Genomic DNA, 24,565 nt, shown 5'->3' with positions numbered 1-24,565 from the left:
CGGGGGTCCATTTGATGGTGTTGTGATCCCGAGCTTTCTGGGACATATTACATGTGCTATCTGGGCTGGTCAGGATAGGGGCGTCCTTAGGTGTCATACCAGATCAGGGTATTGCGCGAAGCTGAGATATTGGTACAGTTCTTCTTCTAGGACGATTCAGTCGTGTATCGAGTCATCTGGCATGTTCTATTTACCTGGTATTATGCACAGTCACATAGATGCTGCTCTGATCACAGCATTTATAGAGTGGTGGCAGCCAGACACGTCATCATTTCACATGCCGTTCGGCGAGATGACCATTTTGATGCATGATGTGTGGGAGATATTGCGCATCCCTGTAGATGGTGCCATGGTGACTGCTGATGTGAGTATTGAGGAGCTTAAGGAGTGCGTGATGGATTTGTTTGGGATGACTCGGGTTGAGTTAGATGCCGGTCACTATTCCTCTAGTGGTATACGTGCCGCTTCCGTCATGGAGCACTGTAGAGGTGATCGGATTCCTGAGACACAGGCTATCGCTTGGACGTGGTTGATGCTCGGTTCCACCTTGTTCGTAGACAAGAGTGGTTACCGCATTCGACCTTCTTGCCTGCTAGAGGTGCAGGACTCGGCAGCTGGAGCCGCTGGACTTTCTTGGGGATCGGCTGCACTAGCATATCTATACCGTCATCTTGGTATTGCTAGCAAAGGAGATTGCAGGCAGATGACGGGTTGTATGACATTGCTCCAGTCCTGGATTTACGAGTATTTTCCTTGCTTCAGGCCACATCGAGAGGTAGTTACAGTTGACCCGGATCTTCCTAGGGCTTCGATGTGGCCATCTATATCGATGGAGAAGAGCGATGAGCGGCTGAGAGCATTTCGTGCCCGGCTTGATGTGTTGACGGCAGATGAGGTATAATTGCTATATAATTATAAATAGGGAAAAGTACAAAAATAAACCTTGTGGTTTGGCCCATTTTCGAACTGCACCCATGTGGTTTAAAAGTTTGCAAAGTGGTACCATGTACTTCATTCCATTAGCAAACATAGACATTTTTATCTAACGGTGTTAAAAATGCTGAGGTGGCAGTCAAAGTCAAAAAGTCTGAAGGGTAATTTTGTCATTTCAAATACTTTATATTTTATAATTTATTATATTTTTTAAAATTTTAAACCTCCTCCAATCCTAAATTGACACCTCAACTCGCTTCTTTCTCTCCTACCTCTCTCAGGTGCGCCTCTTCCTCTTCTCTTCTTTACTGCAATGGTAAGTTGATTCCTTCAATTTGAACCAATTCTGAAGATGGAATTTTGATCGGAATTAGAAGGAAACTTCAGTAAAGCTAAGCTTCCTTTCTCATACTCGTCTTCTCCTTGAGAAGACAAAAGATAACTTCCTGGACATAAGAAAGCTGGAGAGGTTTCTTCGCCGCGTCCTCCACCGTCACCGACTGTAGAGCATCTTCCTGACACTCATGATGCAGAGACGAAGGAGAAGAAGGGATATCTGGAGAAGATCAAGGAGAAGCTCCATGGATACCATCCAAAAACAGAGGAACGGAGAAGGAGAAAGAGAAAGGATCTGAATAAAACGTGTTCATGATTATGATACTTTAATTTTGGTTGTGTTTGTTTTTTTCCATTGCAGCTTTTTGATGTACCTAATATGCAAGTTTGGTTATAGTTTTCTTGATTGCATATTTTGTTTTGAACAAAAATATTAATGAATTAGTAATTAATTTCGTTTGTTTGTATTTTGGGGTTCATATTCATTCTCTGATCTGGTGTGTGGCATTGTATTATGATGAATGATGATGATGAAGAAGATATCCAGTAAAGCTAAGCTTCACAGTGATTGTTGTAGATTTCGTTACTCTTATCGGAATTTGGAGATTTCGTTACTCTTACTGGATTTAGGGGAAAAAAATACTTCCCCTCTAGTGATTGTTGTAAATTTGAGATAAAGAGATAGATTGGGTTTGTGGAGCAAGGAAGAAGACGACAGTGAAGAAGAAGAAGAGGAGTATGAGGTGTCAATTTGGAATTGGAGGATTTTTTAAAATTTTAAAATATAAAGTATTTGAAATGACAAAATTACCCTTCAAACTTTTTGACTTTGACTGCCACCTCATCATTTTTAACACCGTTAGACGGAAATGCCTATGTTTGCTAACGGAATGAAGTACATGGTACCACTTTGCAAACTTTTAAACCACATGGGTGCAGTTCGAAAATGGGCCAAACCACAAGGTTTATTTTTGTACTTTTCCCTTATAAACACTATTCAATTAAAACAAATTTGTATTACTTGTATGTGTTAATGTAATTTTATACATCTGTAGGTGATGTGGATGCCGTATGGCCCTGATGCCATTACTGGGACCCCGAGGACGCTATACGCTGGATGGATACGGTATCGGGATGTGATCGAGCCGTACATGCCGGGGAGATGCCTTCGACAACTTGGACATGTGCAGACCATTCCCAGACCGATATTGCAGCCTTCTAAGGCTGTGCGTCCGTGGGCCAGTTTGAAGTATCGTGTAGATGTGCCAGCTGTGATGGTGCAGGGTATTTGGGACTCTTTTCCCCAGTCGCCCGTCCTTAGATTGTCTGTATTCACTCCATCACGTACTCCATCAGATTGTGAGGATCAGTACATGCATTGGTACACCCGTCACTCACACCCTCGTCTACTTCCAGAGATTGTTGCACCCGGACCGACTGTTTATACTCGCTCGAACAGTGAGATTGTAAGTTATTTTTGGTTTTTCTTTACTGATCTACAAATGTGAAATGATATTTACTAAAGTGTGAAGTGATATTAACTCTGTTTTTTGTTCGTTACTTTTGACAGTGGGTTAGTCGATTAGCTACCTGGGGTGAAACTGTTTTGGATCACATGAGTCATCTGGACGAGGATGCTGCGATTGTATATAGGCAGTCGTTAGAGCAGATTATGGGTGCTTGGCATTTGGCCAAGTGAGTTATGACTGTATTTCGAAGTATTTTAGTACTATTATGACTGAATTTGGTATTTTGGTATTTTTGTTTTTTTTTGTGGTACGCTTTATTATTATTGCAATGTCATTAATACCAAATTATTATTATTATTAAAAAATTTAAAAATACGTTACCACGACATAAATTGAAAAAACTACATTACAACGACATAAACTGAAAAAAATACATTACCACGACATAAACTGAAAAAAATACATTACCACGGCATAAAATATTACATTAGTCACTATCTTCTTCGTACTCGTCAATGTTTGGTGAAGATGCCGCTTCTACACCTGACTGTATTGCAAGGTATATCTCTTTCTCCTCTGCAATATTCGCCTCATATTCCACAGGAAAAATGTTCCATGGAGCATTTCCTCTATTTCTTGGCCAAGCTCGTCCTGGAAGGTAATCGTTCTTTGAAGCGTTGATACTCTGTAGTACTCGAACCTCTAATTTATAGTGATCCCAATTTTGCACGATCGAGTAAGGATAAGTTCGATGAACCTCATGAGAAATTTCAGACTCTGTCCATCTTAAAAAGATGATGGAGTTGAAATTTTTTCTAGGGATAATTCCTCTCTGATTATCACGCAATAGTCTGGCGAACATAGCTTTCCAGTCATCAATAGGCATAAACCATTTCAGAAATGTTTGAATATGACTAGGAATATTTCCTTCATTCAAACTGTTCAACCATTCCTCTAGAGCGAATTCAAATGGCATGTAATGCATATAACATAAGAACCATACCATGTGTAGTGAGTATATTGGAAACTCACCAGCAGACGGAAGCTTGAAGCAAAACATAAATGGAGTTTCAAGATGAAACATTGCTGGACTAATAAATGTCTCTCCATATACACGGATTGCATAGTATTGGTAATCAAGCATCTTCGCCGTGCAATCAGACTTACTCAAAGTTGACACTATGCTTTTCTTGGGAGGAAAATTAGGGAACACATTGGTAAAATCAGATGAAGCCATTGATAGTTGAGAGTTTTCGTTGAAATGAATTTAAAGAGTGAATGTGGATAACTGAAGTAGAAAAATTGTTTAATTTTATAGATGGAAAATATAGCCGTTGGAATATATCCGTTTGAATATGGCCGTTGGAACGAACCTGTTCGAATATATTCCTTGGAATATGGCCGTTGGAATATGGCCGTTGGAATTCACCTGTAACATCACAGAACCATATAGAACCACACAGAATTCATCAGAATTCACCTGTAACATTACAGAACCATACAAAACCACACAGAATTCACCTGCAACATTATAGAACCACACAGAATTCATCAGAATTCACCTTTAACATTGCAGAACCATACAAAACCACACAGAATTCATCAGAATTCACCTGTAACATTACAGAACCATACAGAACAACACAGAATTCAGCAGAATTCACCTGTAACATTACAGAACCATACAAAACCACACAGAATTCACCTGCAACATTACAGAACCACACAGAATTCATCATAATTCACCTGTAACATTACAGAACCATACAGAACCACACAGAATTCATCAGAATTCACCTGTAACATTACAAAACCATACAAAACCACACAGAATTCAACTGCAACATACAAAACCACACAAAATTCATCAGAATTCACCTTTAACATTACAGAACCATACAAAACCACACAGAATTCATCAGAATTCACCTGTAACATTACAGAACCATACAAAACCACGTAGAATTCATCAGAATTCACCTGTAACATTACAAAACCATACAAAACCACACAGAATTCATCAGAATTCACCTGTAACATTACAAAACCACACAGAATTCATCAGAATTCACCTTTAACATTACAGAACCATACAAAACCATACAGAATTCATCAGAATTCACCTGTAACATTACAGAACCATACAAAACCACACAGAATTCATCAGAATTCACCTGTAACATTACAGAACCATACAATACCAAATACTAATATCCCCTAAGTTTGGCCAATCTGGTCCACTGTGCCACCCTATCCTGATAGAAGCGCTCTCATCCTACAACGCTTTGACTTCGGTGCCGAAACCACCAGTGTATTATAGGGGGCACCGGAAAGTTAGGCGATAAATTTAAACGTATGTAGTGATGACAGTGATTCCCTAAATGAGCTATACAAATCTCACGTGCTGGTCTTGTAGCAGTGGATGCGGCATACAATGGTAAGATAGTACCACACAACGCTAATGTGTCCCCACCCGAGAAGCCAAATAACATGACAACAACATTGTACATTGTAGAAACCGGCCACAAGTCATCCCAAACGAGCATCCAATAATCCGGCGTACAACCTGCACCGTCCCAACTTACCCTACGAATAGCTGCATCAACAGTATCAACAAACACTCTTTCATACAGACAACGGTTAGCAATTATTTCATTTCAAATGTGATGCCTAACTGTCTGCCACGCTTCTTCGCTACCAAAAATGTAAGTTGCTACCGTACGGAAACCACAATTTCCATCACCTACAACGTCGTAGTATGATTCGACATATGGTTTAATTATGCCAACTATTCTATCGGAATGTACGAAGTCAGAACCATAATATGTTTTTCCATCTGCATTCATGTATATTAGTGTAAATGAACTATATATTGCAAAACATTTACAAAAAAAAGTTAGGTTTATCAGATAAACATTACCTGATGAGGCACCATTATGTACCGAGGATGAAGAGCTAATTCTGCCACTTCTACCACGACTCCTAGATGAACTAGTAGAACGAGCCCGTCCACGATGAGTTTCATTGTATTCCCAAGAACTCGGCATACGTTTTGTGGATTTGCTCACCTTAGGTCGCCCTCGCACGTGAATTTTGACATCGAGTTCTGTGTACTGAGCTTGATCAGGGTGTAGTTGATCATGGATAAGCATTGAAATATTACGCATTAAGGATGGGTCGCCTTTAGAGACCTGGTCCACTAAGGACTGAAAATATCGCTGATCCTCGTTCAGATCATTACGCCCTGCATTTTCATCAGTGTGACCATGATTGATTAAAAGTGTTCTCCAAAACACGTGAACACTCTCAGTACTGATCATTTCGTCCAGATCACAAGCTCGTTTCAGCTCGCATGCACATGGTATCTGATGCGAGGTTCTCAATACATAACCGCAACGCACGTCCACTTCATGGCTCAACCCTCTCATGCGCTCTAACTCTTCATTCAGCAACTCCAGACAGTAGTGAGAGACTTTGAATACACGTTGGTTTAATGGGCGGCCGGTGAAAGTGACTGCTTGACGAAGCCGGGACTGCTCAAGCATGTACCTGATATGAAGACAAAATTACTATTAGTTAGTGAAATGATACAGCCATAAATGCAAATTCCTAAATTGCAGTAGAAGAAATTGCAAATACCTTATATTAGTTGCTTGTGATTCAATCTGCTTGTGAACCTTCTGCCATACCGTGTCAAGGGAGCCAGTTGCCGTATTGAGCCATTGCTTTAGACTAGCATGTTCGCTCTCCACTCGACAAGAAGTTGTGTTGCGAAAATGTAGGAACTCATTTGTCCAAGCAACAACAAACTTCTCCTTATGCACCAACCACATATCCTCAATATACGAGATAAGATTTTTGTACCTGCTCATCTTATCTTTCATCATGCTAAGATTGGTCTCGTACTCCTCAATGGTGAATGATTGTAATATTGTTCTCCATCTGCCATTCTTGAATTTAGAGGCAAGGCCTTTATCTCCCAAAATTCTATACACCCGATCTTCCACATCCTTATTTATATGCCAAGTGCATAGCAAGTGCGCTGCTTGTGGAAAAACTTCTTGGATTGGCTTTAATAACCCAAGCTCCCTGTCACTAACAACAACGGTCGGGTTAAGATCAAACCCAATCAAAATCTCCAGCCTTTGCAAAATCCAACGATAGCTCCCTTCGGTCTCGTCTTTAACAATAGCATACGCTATCTTGAAGTTGTTATTGCATGGCGTCATCCCCACAATCTCAACAAACAACATTTTGTACTTGTTTGTTTTGTATGTTGAATCAATGCCGATGTACCAGTAGTAAGTCCTGAACATATCAACTGACTCTAGATGTGCCATGAACACATGTGTTATCACACCTGAATCAGCCTGTGTGTAATTGACATATTTGTTCTCCACAACAATATGGTAGAATTGACTAGCCAGGTCTCTACCTTCAAACCCGTCCCTCCTCATTTTGTCCTTGTAATTATATATGTGTTTAATTACTGAGTTGTCCTCTGCGTGTTTTTCTTTAACTACTGCTAAAATAGCACAGGGCTTTGCTTGAGCTGAAGTCATATCACGCACAATTTGTTTAAATGCGATACTGAGTCCGCTCATTTGCCGACTTCCCTCTGGACACATACGCATTGTATGGTTATGCATTCCAGTTAACCCAGCCTTAGCCTGTATCCCCCATCCAGAAAGGTCTGCATGTCGATAGGCTTTAATCTGAAATTTACAGCGGCACGCTTTAGTTTTACTTTTTCTAATTGCAGGATCTTCATCAATTTTCACAACACCTCTATATCGTTCACCCCGTGAACATCGCAACAGCTTCTGTTTTCCCCCATGTTTGTGCGAAGATATTACAATCTCAAATCCATTCTGAATAGCTATCTTTTTTGCCCAATCAATAGCATCCTGACACGAAGGAAAAACGGTGTCCGTTATGAAACGCGAACTATAATCAATGTTATCGGGTTTCCAATCTTCTATCGATACCTGAATATACAAAAAAAATGCATAATATGTTAGCATAATTGACATTAAAATTAAAAAAATACTTCGGGGCAATTTCTCCCCTGCAAAAATAGTCCGGGGCAATTTCTGCCCAATTTTGCCTGAACGGGCAGGATGCCCGTTTCACCATAGGCAGAAACGGGCATCGCGTACTGCCCGTTCCGTGGATGGAACGGGCAGCGCGTACCACCGGTCCATAGGTGGAACGGGTGGCGCATACCACCCGTTCCATGGATGGATCGGGTGGCGCATACTGCCCGTTCCTTAGGCCGAACGGGTAGTTCATCCGGCCGGCCTAAGGAACGGGCAGTATGCGCCACCCGTTCAGGCAAAAACCAACGAAAAAAAAATTCAAAATTAAGAAATTACGTTTTTAATAATCGTAATATTACCTCGTGTTCGAAATCATTATCTTCGGGCATGCTTGGATCCATTTTTGGAAAATCCGGGATTTGTGCTCGGGAGAGAAAGGGAGAGAGAGTTTTTAAGGTTTTGGAAGAAAAAAATGGCAAGGGCAATATGGTCAAAAGGGTGCGGTGAACCGGAATTAGGGGGCGGTATATAGCAATACACTTAATTTAATTATGACGTTTAGTTTAAATTGTATATATTTTGTAAACGTTAAGCTTAAATTTGTATTATTTTTTAAACATTAAGCCTATATTGGTGTTATTTTGTACGTGAGGCCTAAATTGATGCTATATCGTAAATATTAAGCTTAAATTGATATTATGTTGTAAACGTTAAGCCTATATTGGTGCTATTTTAAACGTTGAGCCTAAATTGGTACTTCCCCAAAAATCTTAGGTCTATTTTGGTACCTTATCCCTATAAAATAATATCATTTTAGTCCCAAAGTTTATAAAATGTACCCATTTCACCCAAATTATATTACAGAAAGGTAAATTATTATTATTTTACAAACCATACTACTAAAATACTGCTACCTAGAAGTTAAATTCACGTTTCCACAATTTTTTGACCTTATTTTAGTGTTTATAAGAGAAAAAAAAAAAAAAAAACTGCTAGTCTAGTCACAACTATATTTAATTGGGTAAATAATTATAAGGTCCTTAAGTTTTTACTTAATACATTAGTCAGTCCCTCTGTTTTTAAAAATAATTATATAGTCTCTTAGTTTTTGTGTTCATCAACTCCTTAGTTCTTATGTTTGAGTCAATGGTCAAATTATACCAAATAAATTTCAAAATACCAAAATTACCCTTTATTCTATATTTTAATAATAAAACATCTATTTTTTTCTATTTTATGTTTTTTTTTCTCATTTTTTCTTACATATTCTCTACAATATTGAGTAATTAATTTATAGAATTTTATATAATTATAAAATTTTAATTTAGTAGCCTAAAATTTATTGACTAAAAAATGAATGAAAAATATTTCAAAAATTATCAAAATAGGAACAAAACTATATAAATTTTGTAAAAAGTAATTTTTATTTATCTCTAATAAATTTTATAAATAAAGAAAAAAATATGATTTTTTAAAAAATTATTAATATTTAATGTTAGTTTAAAAACATTATATTAAAAAATAAAAATGTAAGAGAATAAAAATACATTTTTAATTATTAGTATATATAATTATAAAAATTTTGGTGTGTATATACTTCATCAACTTTATTAAAACTATTTAGATTAAATTTTGACATTAAAAGATAAGTTTTTTTATGTAAATAACTAGAGGTAATTTGAATTTTAATCTATAAAAACAGATGAAAGGACTAAATAATTAATTAAAATAAAACTTAAAGATCTTATAATAATATAATGGACCTATTATGTTAAGCAAAAAAAAAAAAACATAATGGACCTATTATGTTAAGCAAAAAAATAAAACATAACGAATTTATAATTATTTACCCTATTTAATTTATACTGTTATGGATCATCACAAACGCAAGCCATTGTTCTATATTTCCATGTCATATTCTAAATTTCATGTTCTCTGTCATTTGTTTCTCTCCGTCTATTTACTGGAGCAGAAGAAGGGAGATGAAACAATTAAGCTAATTTCTTTCTTCTCTCAGATCGATTTTGATTTTGATTTCATTCCATTTGCTCAAGAATAAGGTACTTTTATTCAGTGTCAGCTGATTTAACCTTAGATCTTCTTCTGTTTGATATGTATTACGTGTTCCTCTTTCTGTATCTACGCAGATCTAATGTCATTTTGTATGTCATTTTTTTTTCATCTTTCTTAGTTCAAATGTAGCTTTTAGTGTCCTAGTACCTACGAGCGTGCTAGTAGTTTCGTTATCTTCGCTGAAAAGCGCTACAAGAGAGGTGAATTTCAAGGTTGTAATTAGTCGATGTTTGATGCTATTACTGCTGTAATTAATTGTAGATCTAAATCCATGTAGGTTTGGTGAGTTTGACGCTATTGTTTCTTGTCTGGCATTCTATAAAATTTATAAATGCTAGAATGCCTGTTGCTTGTGGTCTTAATGTGAGCTCTGGCTCTACGTTTCTGTTGGCTTTCATCAATCTGCGATGTAAGCATTCACCTAAGTGTTACTAGTTGTGGTTTAAATTTGCATTTCTTTACTTTGTTCAATATTTTAATTTCTTAGAATAAAAAGACTGGTGTTCTGTGATTAAGTCCAGGTTTCATAAATCTGGATATGCGTCTTGCCTGCTCTCCCAGTTATTAATTTGTCTGGGATAATGCTAATTTCCATGGTGTGAAATTAGTATGGGATTGAAAAGGTCTCAAGTCCTATGTTGTGTTCAAGTTTTATGGTTATTTTTTATGCCACCGTATTACCTTTTAATTCCACAAAAGCTGCACTGTGAACAAATTTTTCTAAGTATGTAATATTTTATCTTCAGGTTCAATTTTTATAATTGATTGGTGGAAAGCAATATGGCATCAGGAAAGTACACTAGGATAGATGCTAGAAGGCCATCAACAAATTACTGCTCAACCGTTACGATTGTTGTCTTTGTGGCTCTATGTTTGGTAGGGTTATGGATGATGACATCATCATCTGTGATTCCTGGTCAAAATATTGATGTGCCTGTTCAGGAGAATAAGAATGAGGTGAAGGAACGAGTTCCTGAGAGCAATGAGAGTAACTCAAAGCAATTTGTGAATAACCAGGGAGATTTGCCTTATGATATGACAAAAGGGGACAACAATTCAAATCAATCTCAAGAGGAAAGTGACTCTGCTACACAAGAAAATCAAGAGGCAAACTCAAAACAGAAGTCTGAAGTGAAACAAGAGGAGAAAAATGAGGAAAATGAACCTGAAGTGACTAAAAACATCGATAGCTCAAATACTGTGACACAAAATGAAGAGAAGAATACAGAAGATGGGGATTCTAAGACACCCAGTGGTGCAGCGAGCTTAGAAGGTAAAGGCAACACAGCTGATAATAGGGACAGTAGTGTGGCTGGCCAGGGAGATTCTGAAGAGGACAAATCTGATTTAGATGAGACCACAAAAGAAAAAAAATCTGATACTGTTGACACTGGGACAAAACTAGACATGAGTTCTGATGGGATAAAGGATGAGAAAATAGGAAATGATGAGAGCAATGAGAAGAAGGATATAGAAGATAGTGAGCTCACAAAAAATCTTGGTGGGCAGGCCAACAACCCAAGTTCAGGAGAGATATTTCCTTCAGGGGCCGAGTCTGAGATTTTGAATGAAACCACCACTCAGAGTGGGTCATGGACAACTCAGGCAGCAGAGTCAAAGAATGAGAAAGAATCTCAACAATCTTCTAATGAACAAAATGCATATAATTGGAAAGTGTGCAATGTCACTGCTGGGCCTGATTACATCCCATGTCTTGACAATTTGCAGGCAATTAGGAATCTTAGAACTACTAAGCACTATGAACATCGAGAGCGGCACTGTCCTGAAGAACCTCCTACCTGCCTTGTTCCACTTCCTGAAGGTTACAAACATCCAATTGAGTGGCCCAGAAGCAGGGAAAAGGTATGAAATTCATGCAGGTTTACTGTCTGGTTATCCTTTTCTTTTCTTTTCTTTCCTTTTTCTCTCTTACTATGAGGTTTGACACATATTCTTTTCGTTACAGATATGGTACTCCAATGTTCCCCACACCAAACTAGCAGAATATAAAGGACATCAAAACTGGGTGAAAGTTTCTGGTGATTACCTCACTTTTCCTGGTGGTGGAACCCAGTTTAAGCATGGTGCTCTACATTATATTGACTTTATAAATGAGGTAACTTTTGATACCTGTTAAATGTCCTACTATGGCTAGTTAGTGGAGCATAAAGTTACTTATATATGTGAGATAGTTATTTTGGACTGCTGGTACAATATGATTCTGGATACCTGCTATTTAACAAATATTCAATCGCCATGACACATTTTATCTTTGGATCTCCTATATGTACATTTTATAGCCATAATAAGTTTGTTGGGCAGGAAATGGATTTCTCTTCGATCTATAGTGGTCATGGGCCACTAAGGGAAGAAACCTTTCTTGACCTGATGCACAACAATCTATTATTAATAACTAAATGTTTTCATATCAGCAACCTATTCTAGACACCATAAGGTCTGGTTAGAGTAGTATGTATGATAGCCAAAACAACGAACCAAAGGGGTTAAGAGGAAAGGACTTAAAAAACGAGTCAGGCATGTCGTTGCCAACACAGGATGTTGCAAAAAAGCATCATTAAATTATTTTAAGCTCCAACAGATGGAGAGAACTGAAAGAAAGTTTTCCTTCTTAGTTGTTGATATTGATGAAATCAAGATTGCAGGAAATTTGAAATATGAATTAAACAGCCCCCTATTACAATTTATGTTATTCATGATAAACTATACACATAAATAGCAACAACTTTTGTCCAATTCCAATACTTTCATGCACATTTTATATTACTCATAGCATTTCCATCATTATTTTCTGGACTGCAGGTACTGTATGATTCTAGATGTTTGCATTTGTTTCAGGTTTTTGATACTTGACAAATTAGAATAGAAGAATTAGAAGAAATAGAAATAGAAGAAGATAGGAAAAGTAGTAGACAGATTTCCTAAGCAGGGCATGACCTTATATCAGCTAGTACTGCCGAGGTCAGCAACGGTTACAATACAGATGTGGTACAACAGCTGGCCTAACAACCTCTACTAGGAGCCAAAATAACTAACAACCCAAATAAGAAAAATAACCGAATCCTGCTCTAACGCCAGAAAGGCTTAACAGAAATAAACAACAGAAATAAGCAAATAAACAGAATAAACTTGTAGAATTCTAAAAGGAAAATATCACCAGAGGTCCTTCTACTTCTTACGCCTAGCATACGTGACAATACCTCCCCCTTCTGCACATTCTTGACCCCGAGAATGAATAAATTCAGGAAATTGATTCACCAGCATAGAATAGTCCTCCCAAGTTGCATCCCAAGCCAAGTGTCCAGACCATTGAACCAGCAGCTGTGGCACATCCTTGTTGTCAACCAAGGCATTGCGAGTGTTCAAAACCTTAAGGGGCCTATAGCAATAGGGCCATCATCCAGAGCGGGTAATGTAGTTAAGGGAGCTGTTGTAGGGTCGGGCTACCTTGTAAGTAAGGAGACATGAAAAACAGGATGAACTCAGCTAGTAGGAGGAAGCTTGAGTGTAGGCCACCTTACCAACCCTGGCCAATATCTGAAAAGGCCCAAAGAACTTAGCAGACAACTTCAGGGAGCTACGTAGAGCAACTGTGGACTGCCTATAAGGTTGCATTTTCAAGAAAACCCATTCCCCAAGTTGGAATTCCCTATCTGTCCGATGCTTATCAGCAAACTGTTTCATACGGTTTTGAAGATAAACATTGCTTCATGGCGTGATTTATCTGTTGTCTAGTCAGCGGGATGTCTTCGCGCTAGTTTGGCATTGCTGTGGCCAACAGAACCTGCTGTGGGGAAAAGTATCGTGGGAAAAAGCTGATAAGTGTTTGTTAAATACATAATAAAAGTTCTAAAAGTTAAGAAATAAAAAATAAAAAATATATATATTAGGTTATATTGAAAGTTGTGGATATTTTTGTCCAATTTTTTTTTTTTTTTAATATCAGCTTTCCTTATAAGTTGTGAAAGCTACTTTTCCCAAAAGCTAAAAATTGTAGCTTTTCTTGTGGTAGGAAGGATTGGTAATGTAGGTGCGATGCCATAGAGTGCCTGAAATGGGCTCATTTTCAAAGCACTGTGGTAACTGGAATTGTGCTAGTATTCCGCAAGGCTCAACCAAGTTGACTATTTCTTAGGAGCTAGGAAGCACATACTTCTTAAGTTACCTACCAAACATTGATTCAATCGCAGTCTGACCATCTGTTTGGGGATGGTAAGCGCTGCTAAAGAGGAGCTGTGTACCCATCAGTTTCATTAATTCCTTCCAGGAAATGCCCGTAAAGATCATGTCCCTATCAGAGACAATTGTGCGTGGCATGCCATATTAACCAAAGATTTGGTCCAAGAAAAGCTTGGCCACGGTAGCAGCTGAGAAGGGATGACCTAATGGCAAGAAATGCCCAAACTTGGCGAACCAATCAACCACAACTAAAATAGTAACGACCCTAATAGACTTAGGCAATCCCTCTATAAAACACAACTGGCCACCCACCGTGTGACAGAAGAAGGCATTTGAGGCCAATAGAAGCTCTGTTGGAGCCTTGATAGAGTACCACAGATTCCAGAATGCCCCCCAATGGGGAATTGTGGCAAACAACAATGAGTTTGCTTCATAGGTCAGTGCTTTCCCCAATATATATACAGCCTTTGCTTGAATTTAAGAATGCATTGCCATAGGTGAAGTTGCCATGAGGGTCAGGAGTGACAACCAGTTGTTGCAATTTAGCAGCGAGGGTATCATGTAGGTAGGAATTTTGAACTTCCTCTACCCATGTGGGGACAACCATAGAGATGGCAAGCAACTATGGTGCCAGGTTTGGCTGATCATCGTACTGCCTAAACAAAGCGTCCACCACCTTATTCTCAACCCCCTTTTTGTACTGAATAGTGTACTCCAGGCCCAACAGTTTTGAGATTCCTTTATGTTGTAGGGAGGTATGCAAACACTGCTCTAGTAAGTGTTTGATACTCTCTTGATTTGTCTTGATGATGAAGGAAGAGTGCTCCAAGTAAGGCCTCCAGTGTGCCACCACGTGCAAGATAACGAGGAATTCACTCTCATAGGCAGACAAGTGTTGATTTCGAGGGCAAAGCTCCTTGGAGAGGTAACAAATAGGCCTTTGGTTCTGCATCAGCACAATGCCCAGTTCTTGCATCACACTCAATGGTGAAGGGAAGATTGAAATTAGGCAGGGAAAGGACGGGAGCCTGTGTCATCACTTGTTTGAGGTGTTTGAAGGCTAGAGTAGCTGAAGGTGTCCAATGGAACTGGTCCTTCGTCAACATGTGTGTGAGAGGCCTGCAGAGTGTCCCATAGCCTTGGATGAACCTTCTGTTGTAACCAGTCAGCCCTAGGAATCCTTCTGTAGTAACCAGTCAGCCCTAGGAATCCCCTGAGTCCTTTTAGGTTAGAAGTTAAGGGCCAATTGACCATGGCTGCAATTTTCTCTGGGTCTGTTGCCACCCCAGAGCAGAAATTGCATATCCCAAATAAGAAATTTGCTCCACACCAAATTCACATTTCGATTCCTGGGCGTACAGTTGATGGTCAGTAAGTAGGTTGAAAACTAGTTGTAAATGGTATGGGTGTGTTTCAAGGTCAGGGCTATAAATGAGGATGTCATCAAAGAAGACTAGGACAAATTTACGTAGGAAAGGTTTGAAAATTGTGTTCATTAGAGATTGGAAGGTAGCTGGTGCGTTGGTAAGACCAAATGGCATTACCATGATCTCATAATGATCTGAGTGGGTACGGAAAGCGGTTTTATGGATATCCTCCTCCTTCATGCGCATTTGGTGATAACCAGCCCTTAAATCCACCTTAGAAAACTTGCTAGCTCCCTGTAATTCATCTTTCAACTCCTGAATTACAGGAATGGGAAATTTATCCTTCACTATAGCCTTGTTGAGCTCACGAAAATGAATACAAAATCTCCAGCTTCCATCCTTCTTCTTGATTAGAAGAACAGGGGAAGCATAAGCACTACTGCTTGGCCTTATGACCCCACTGGTTAGCATCTCCTCCACCAAATGCTCGATTGCATTTCTTTTGCTGTATCTATAGGGCCTTATGTTGACTCGGTATGTAGATTGTTTAAGTGGAATGACATGATCATGTGTTCTTTGTGGGGGGTAGGGTGGCAGGTAGTTGAAAAATACGGCTATTTTAAGAACTTAAGGTTTTTAGGGAGTTATGGGAATGGTTCTGTGTTGCAGGAATGGGTTCTAGTTCAGGCTCATTGGGTTCACTAGCCATGACCATCGCAAACAGCTTACTAGTGATTCCTTTCCACCCATTAGTTACTAGTTTATTGACTGACTTAAGAGTCATCAATTTGAGGCTCATTTCCTCCGCCATGCCCTTCAACTCATCTGTTTACCCTCCTTTCGCACCAATAACCTATTACACCCAAAGTCAAAAGTCACATGGGTATGTCCCCTCATCCAATGGGCACCCAAAATGAGATCATAGTCTCCTGATAGGAATATTCAGATAAGTATATTTCCTATTTGTCAACAGTGAATGAAATAGAGAACTGAGTGTATGAATGAAAGAGGGGATGAATATTATTAATCCGAGAGAAAGAGAAATACAAGTAATGCTAACCCTCTCTTCCCACAAATGGGAGTGCCCTGCTAAAGCAGAAGTAACAATCTCAAAAATGCATGCCTCATACCTTTTTCCCTTACAGTATATAATAGAAGAATGTACTGACCTGCCAGCACACACTAGGCCTAACTAATTCATTCCCCAAATACCCCTATAGTAACTAACTCTCATGTGCCCTTTTTTGTCCCTTCTTCCTCCTAACATATACACCTGTGAAGGTTTAGGCCCCTGATTATTGTCCAAAATAGCCCCATTATGAATCTGTTCTCTATCATCTCCTAGGTCAAGGACTTGCAGGGTAAAATTAAATCTGGTACTCTGCATTGACCAATTACAATCTTGGCATGTAGAAGTGACTACAGGCTGTCTGCCACAGTCACAGCCTCTGGTTTGACTTCTATTAATGGCAGTTTTGCCTCTCTAGCTAATTTCTTGTCATTAAAGCTATGCGTACTGCCACTATCTATTAAAATCATAATAGGTTTCTAGTTTCTGTTACCTTGAGTCTCATGGTAGTGTTAGCACGCCCACCATCCAAGGCATTGATGGAAACCAGAATTTGTCACTGCCATCTGCTTCCTCCTCTGGTTCACATTCAGTAACTGGATGAATCTCTTCTTCCTAATTCTTCTTCCTTTCTCAGAATAAACTTCTAGAATTGTAAAAGGAAAATATCACCAGAGGTCCTTCTACTTCTTACGCGTAACATACGTCACAATTCGGCAATTATTCAATAGTCATGTCCACAATCTGTATTCCTTGATGTCCTTCCTGTCCAATTTTATAGCCATGATAAGTTTGTGCGGTAGAAATTATCCTTGTTTATCGCTATCTATGATGTTCATGGCCACTGACGATGGAACCTTGTCTTGACCTGATGTACAAGAATCTTGTATTAACAACTAAATGTAAGGTATTGTAATATCATTATGGTTTGGTAAGAATAGTATGGTAGCCTAAACAGATAAACTAAAGTTGTTAAGAGGAGAGTATTATTGAGGGAAACCAGTTAAACCTGTGGTTACAGACACATGATGTATGCAAAAAAAAGCATCATCGAAGTATCAAAAGTCAAGAAAAGGAAAAGGAGAGAACTGAAAAAAGTTTAAATTTCAGTTATTTATATCTGTGACATCAAGATAGCAGGAAATTTTATTATTAATTAAAATCTGGAGGATGAACTGAAGGGGATAAACACTTGTTATAATAATGAGCAAGGAAGTTTAGCCATGGTTTTGAAAATTTTGATTATGAGAAACAAGTAAACATCTCTGTCAGCATTTCAATTACTATTAAAAAGTTTAATTCTCTTCTGCATATCTTTAATTAAGATGTTTCTTTGTTTCCTCACACCAAAGAAGAAAAGAAGAATTCTGAAAACATCTTTATTAAGAATTACGGGGTTCATTTGGCAAATGTTTGTTTCTTTCATCTTTGATGGCATTCTTGGACTGTTTGAGAAATTGTCATATTCTATATTCATGTTGAAAAAGCTTCTTTGTGTTGTACTGTTATGCTAGCTCTTTTCATTGAAGCAGGAGTAAGAGTCAATGGTTGTTTATGATGCAGGAAAATATTTTAAATTATTTATTCATTCATTGGGCATGCTATTGTTCTGTTTTTGATGTTATGATATATCAATTATGCAGTCTGTGCCTGACATTGCTTGGGGAAAACGCTCTCGTGTCATATTGGATGTTGGATGCGGAGTTGCTAGCTTTGGTGGCTATCTCTTTGATAGGGATGTCTTGGCAATGTCATTTGCCCCTAAAGATGAACATGAAGCCCAGGTGCAGTTTGCTCTTGAAAGAGGAATCCCTGCTATATCTGCTGTTATGGGCACACAAAGACTTCCTTTTCCAGGGAGAGTGTTTGATATTGTGCACTGTGCGCGTTGTAGGGTCCCATGGCATATTGAAGGTGTGGGTCTTTTTCTACTTTTGGTTAAGTAATGATCAGATTAGGGAATACTAATTAAGTTTTTGATTTATAAGATGTATATATTTTATTTTGGGACTTGAGCTAACCTATTTGACAGCTGATTGGATTCCATAAGATGGTGTTCTTTCTGTTCTTATTTTACTGTTGCCCCTTCATAGTTTTGACAACCAAAAGAGGCAAAGTTAGCACTATAACTTAACTCTATTAAGATTGACAACTGCAGGCGGTAAACTTCTTTTAGAGTTGAATCGTGTTTTGCGACCTGGTGGTTTCTTTGTGTGGTCAGCCACTCCAGTTTATCAGAAGAAGGCTGAAGATGTTGAAATTTGGAAAGGTAAAGGATGCCACTAAATAAATTATACAATTATATCTTGAAAATGTTGATTGATTCTTATAACTATCAACTATGTATATTTTGGGTCATTGTTTTCAGCTATGACTAGACTTACCAAAGATATGTGCTGGGAAGTTGTGTCTATTACCAAGGATAGAGTAAATGGTGTGGGTATAGCTACATACAGGAAGCCTACTTCAAATGATTGCTATGAGAAAAGATCACAACAAGAACCTCCAATCTGTGAAACGTCCGATGACCCTAATGCAGCCTGGTAATGTTGTACTTAACTGAAAGATCTTTCTTTTTGTTACCAAATATTTGTTGTGAATGTTTCTTTCATGGTTTAACAATTGCACCTAATATTATTGTCATGGAACCAATTGAACTAAAAGTTTTAAGAGGCCCAACTCATATTAATATCTGACGCACCCCGCCCGCGGGTTTGAAGTGTGTACAACACAGTTACCATGCGTTGAAATTAAATCAACAAATGGGGTTGCCAGTATTCGGACTCTTGATAACTTGGTCTAAGTGGCTCTGATACCATGTCATGGAACCAATTAAACTAAAAGCTTAAGCTTGTAGTTAAGGCCTAATTCATATTAATATCTAACATTAGCAGTAATTTACATTGTCTGATGAAACACTGTCTCTTTAATACTAGGCAAAAAGAAAATCCATGCATGTGAATGTGGAAAAAGATAGTTTACCTGCTCAAAGAAATTTACTAAAATTTCCTTATGGATTTTCTTTTATGATTCAAAACGCCCTTATTTTATGGCTAATGTTATTGGGAAAAATCATTACCCTTATCGTACAAGACGGCCCAATGTTGCCTCCATGGTAGAAACTCTAAATCAATTTTACCCGTTTCAGATGAATTCCATTAGAAAATTTGTCAATACCTATAGATTTTGTTTCGTCAGCAGTTTTTGTCGCTTTTTACTTGGACAAGGGTAAAATTGAGCCAAGAGGCAACATTAGGTTGTTTTGTACATAGGGTAAAATTAATCTTCCCTTATCCCTAATATCAAATTACCTTGTTTGAATAATTTATGCAAATAGAAAAGGAAAAAAGCATCCCGAGGCCATGAACTTTCCTTTTTTAATTCATTAGGCTCTTGATTTATTATTTCGATACATTAAGCCCCTGATCTCTTATTTTTTGTTACATTAAGTCCATGATGACAAAAGTCAGTTTTGATAATAAAACTCTGTTAACGTAGTGTTGTTCATTTCATAAGCATTCGAAATTTGTATTTTTCACAGTTTGAATGTAGTTTTTTTATATGTATAATGTGGCAATAGGAAAACTGTAAAAATATAATTTCGAAGTGTAAAAATTATAATTTCAAAGATAGACGAAATGACTTTTTAATGTTCACAACTCACTAATTTGGCAAGCAAGGGCTTAATGTGACCAAAAATAAATGAACAGGGGCTTAATGCAACCAAAAATAAATGAGCAGGGCTTGAACAGATCATCTTCTACAAATCCATTGACACCATTTGTGATTCTGCATCCATAACTCCTATTTTGATTTAGGAACGTGCCGTTACAAGCATGTATGCACAAGGTCCCTGTAAATTCTGTTGAGCGTGGGTCTCAATGGCCAGAGCAATGGCCAGTCAGGTTAGAGAAGGCACCATACTGGATGTTGAGTTCCAAGGTTGGAGTGTATGGTAAACCAGAACCAGAGGATTTTACTGCTGATTATCAACACTGGAAGCGGGTGGTATCCCAGTCATATCTAAATGGATTAGGAATAAATTGGTCATCTGTGAGGAATGTCATGGACATGAGATCAATATATGGAGGGTAAGTAAAACTAATCTACCTATAGCATAAAAACTGTTTTTTTTTTTTTTCAACTGTGAATTATTCGTAATGTTTCTGTTCTCAAACAAGACAGAAACCTGTGGACACTGTTGTCAATAATTGACATTTTTTTTTTCTTTTTTCTCTTATATAATATAGAATGGCCAGATAGTTTTTTTCTGAAAAGTGTTCTAGTACAACCGTATACCTTTTACTTCATTTCTTCTTCCCCTTATTCTGGTTTTGTTGTTATACTATTAGTTTTGCTGCTGCTATGAAGGATGTCAATCTATGGGTAATGAATGTGGTCCCGATAGACTCCCAAGATACTCTACCTATAATTTACGAACGAGGTCTATTCGGAATCTACCATGACTGGTGTGAATCATTTAACACCTATCCTAGATCTTACGATCTTCTTCATGCTGATCATCTATTTTCAAAGGTTAAAAAGAGGTATGTTTGTACTGCTTATATACTTTACTGGAAAACGTTAATATTTGACCCCTGCACTTGTTACAATACGTCACTTTTGCCTCTAAACAAAAATCATTTATAAAGAGCCAAATTATCGACCAATAGTGAGACGTTAAAAAAAAAGGATTTAAAATACAAGGTTAAGGTTACAAATTGTGGTAAGTGGAGTGTGTTTGATGGCGGTAGTTGTGGGATTTGGCAGGTGTAACCTAGTACCGGTGGTTGTAGAGGTAGATCGGATACTAAGACCAGATGGAAAACTAATAGTGAGGGACAATGTGGAGACTGTTAATGAGGTGGAGAAGATACTGAGGTCTATGCAATGGCAAGTGCATATGACATATTCAAAGGACAAGGAGGGATTACTTTACGTTGAGAAATCCATGTGGAGACCCAAAGAGTCTGAAACGGTCACATACGCCATTGCATAAGTATGGTCCACCCATTTTCTTTACTGGTGAGATTCTGCATTTCATTGTAACTATATCTCCAAATTAACTCATGGTGATTAGGCCCTTTCTCTGTCCTATGTTTTTTCTTTTTCATCCCAGATTGGAGCTGCTGTTTTTGATGTAATATCTCATGATCAATTATTGTTAGAAAACTAAAAAAAAAAAAGGGCGGTCCGGTCGCACTACGCGTCCCCGCTGAGCGAGGGTCCGGGGACGCGTCCCACCACAATTGTTAGAAAACTACATTCTTGTAAAAACAGCCATAGAGTTTCGTTTTTTTTTTGAGAGGTTGACTATGGACTCAAGGCTATTGTAATACATTCAAGGTTCGTCAAGGCATATTGAAAGCGGAATTTATTAGGTTTTTAGAAAGTTTAACAAAATTATTTTGCAATTTACAGTAAGCTGTGTATCAATTTAAGTATGTATACTATATATGTCGAATTGATTATATATATATATATATATCTATATTATATATATATGCTGAATGACATGAATATTCACATGGACCTTAATGACCAAGTGAATTTGGTCATTCACCGTCAGATCTAGGCTTATTAAATCTAAGCCGCAGGATGCTTTGAATCTCCACTTTAGGATTCTAATAAGCCTAGATCGAATGATGAATGACCAAATACTACATGGTCATTAAGGTCCATGTGATCAAAACCGGCTGAATTAATACTTCATATATTATATTACCTTTATATTTATTTTTCTACCATTTTTCATAAATAAGGTATTCAGGTTCTTTTTTAGAAAACAATTGTTTTCTTTCTCCTGTACTTAGAAACAAGTATCTTTTGAACTTGTATATTTCTATGGATTAAACCTCTATTTGGGGCTTAATTGGTAAATTATTTCATGGTTGGTCATCATTAACAAATTATTCCCCAAAAAGGGCTGTTTTTTTTACCGTGGTTACAATTGTACCATTACGGCGAAAGGTACGCCGTAATGGTGACATCTCTGACTGAAGTCAGAGCTGTCACCATTATGGAATATTAGTCAGAGATGTCGTAGACGTACCTTTCGCCGTAATGGTGACCTCTCTATGCAAAGCAATGCTTTGTGCGGAGTTGTACCCATTACGGTGTCAAGTACGCCGTAATGGGTACAGCCAGGGTACACGCAAAGCCTGAATTCAGGCTTTGCACATATTTGTACCCATTACGGCGTCAGGTACATTGTAATGGGTACAAATCATACATGATGGGTTAGATCTGTGAAGAGAAATATTCTTCATCATTCTCCCTTTAAAGAGAAGGGAGAAGGTTCAAATTGCAATCTGCCTTTGAAAAAGAGAGGTTAGTTTTTAATTTTTATTTAATTAAAATTTTATAGTTTATTTAAATGTAAGTTAATTAAAATCTAGTAGTTAATTTTAATAAAATGGTTAAATATAATGTAATTATTTATATAAGTTATAAATTGTTTAAGAATTTTTTTAATATATTTAGTATTATGTTTTAAACTCTAAAAATATATATAGCTTTGTTAAGAATTTAGTAATTAATTTTAACAAAAATGTTAAATGTAATGTAGTTATTAATATAAACTTTAAACAATAGGAAATCTATAAATATTAACCACAATTATATTTATAAATTCTAATAATTTTATAAATGTATATAGTTTTGTTAAGAATTTAGTAGTTAATTTAAACAATATTGTTAAATGTAATGTAGTTATTTAATCTAAACTTAACTTGTTAGGAAATCTCTTATATTTTTTAGAATTATTGTTATAAACTCTAAAAACGTTATAAAAATATATATAGCTATGTTAGGAAATGTTTAGAATTATTTTTATAAACTGTAATAATGCTTACTTATAAGTTTTTTAGAATTATTCTTATAAACCCTAACTTGTTAGGAAATTCTCTTAAATTAGAAACCTAAATATATTTGTATGTATTATTAATGAGATTTTTATGTACATACCTACTTATATAATGAGATTTTGATGGTATAATTTTAAAAAGTGATGTGGATTGTGATTTATTGTTAATATTATTTTTAAATTTTGCCTATAAACTCTAGAAAAAAGTACAAAAATAAACATTGTGGTTACATCTGTTTTCGATCGGCACCGTTGTGGTTTAAAAATTTGCAAAATGGTATCTTGAGGTTCATTCCGTTAGCAAACACATGCTAAATTGATTAACGATGTTAAAACTCAAAGGAAAAAGAGTTAATTTTGTCCTTATATTTATTTTATAAATTAACCTCCATTATTATCTAATTATTACAAACAAACCCCAAAATAAAAAATAAAAATCAAATACATCATCTTCTCCGTCTCTCTTTAATTTCTTATTTTTATTATTCTTTCTCTCTCTCCTATTTGTTAATTTCTCTCTCTAAAATCACATAAAGGCACATGGCATGAAAATGTATTTTGATCCGACTTGCAAGTCATTTCAGTCCCAACCATATTCTTCAATGGCCTCGATGCCATTACGAGGTGCTAGGCCTCTTCTCTGATATTGGTTTGGGAGAACCCAACGAAATTGATAGTATGACCAAATGGGATGGGGTATCCGAACTGAATATAGGTATGGTCTTTGTTGGGAAACAAGATGTCCAAGTGGCAGTTAAGAGATATTCCATTAAAAGGAATGTCACTTTTGCTACATTAGAATCAAAACCGCACAAGTATGCTGTGAAATGTATCGATGAAAACTGTCGTTGGAGGATGAGGGCGATTATAAAAGCAAAATTAGGGTATTGGTGTATCACTAGGTATGGGGATCTGCATACTTGTATTGCGTCTCTTTCCACACATGATCGCAATAAGCTCGATTCTAGCATAATAAGGGGCTGTATATTAGAGATGCTTCGTGAGTCACCATCATTGCGAGTGAGTGCGATAATTGGGAGTATAAGAACTCAATATCAATTCACGATTTCTTATAAGAAAGCTTGGTTTGCCAAGAGCAAGGCATTATTGGCGATTTATAGAAATTGGGAGGAATCATACAATAAATTGCCTCGTTACTTGAATGCATTGAGACATTACAATCCTGGTAGTGTCTCTGTTTTGATCTGAAAGAAGTG

General features: G+C 37.2%; 1 protein-coding gene across 3 annotated transcripts; it reads left to right on the top strand.

Annotated features, from left to right (window-relative positions):
* The first annotated feature begins 9,667 nt into the window (after positions 1 to 9,667).
* On the top strand, positions 9,668 to 21,875 carry LOC136228993 (probable methyltransferase PMT26). 3 transcript variants are annotated; one of them, XM_066017517.1, is made up of 10 exons: positions 9,668 to 9,837; positions 10,597 to 11,713; positions 11,817 to 11,966; positions 18,127 to 18,397; positions 18,642 to 18,752; positions 18,852 to 19,026; positions 20,302 to 20,574; positions 20,836 to 21,030; positions 21,254 to 21,508; positions 21,603 to 21,875. In XM_066017517.1, exons 2-9 carry the CDS (start codon positions 10,631 to 10,633, stop codon positions 21,480 to 21,482), a joined length of 2,487 nt encoding a protein of 828 aa, XP_065873589.1. In that variant the 5' UTR covers positions 9,668 to 9,837; positions 10,597 to 10,630; the 3' UTR covers positions 21,483 to 21,508; positions 21,603 to 21,875. The 3 variants fall into 3 exon arrangements, with proteins under 3 accessions (XP_065873589.1, XP_065873587.1, XP_065873588.1); XM_066017515.1 differs by having other exon boundaries at positions 21,254 to 21,875; XM_066017516.1 differs by lacking the exon at positions 9,668 to 9,837 and adding an exon at positions 10,128 to 10,259 and having other exon boundaries at positions 21,254 to 21,875.
* Positions 21,876 to 24,565: the final 2,690 nt, after the last annotated feature.

This window comes from Euphorbia lathyris, chromosome 5 (genome assembly GCF_963576675.1).
Source record: "Euphorbia lathyris chromosome 5, ddEupLath1.1, whole genome shotgun sequence".
Taxonomy (NCBI): domain Eukaryota; kingdom Viridiplantae; phylum Streptophyta; class Magnoliopsida; order Malpighiales; family Euphorbiaceae; genus Euphorbia; species Euphorbia lathyris.
This window is presented reverse-complemented; position numbering and strand designations above follow the sequence as displayed.

Excerpts from the sequence above, each read along its gene's own strand:
- LOC136228993 (XM_066017517.1), top strand. The coding sequence starts at position 10,631 with ATGGCATCAGGAAAGTACACTAGGATAGATGCTAGAAGGCCATCAACA. Across the intron at positions 11,714-11,816 it reads GGCCCAGAAGCAGGGAAAAG|ATATGGTACTCCAATGTTCC; the intron begins GTATGAAATTCA and ends TTTTCGTTACAG. Across the intron at positions 19,027-20,301 it reads GATGACCCTAATGCAGCCTG|GAACGTGCCGTTACAAGCAT; the intron begins GTAATGTTGTAC and ends ATTTTGATTTAG.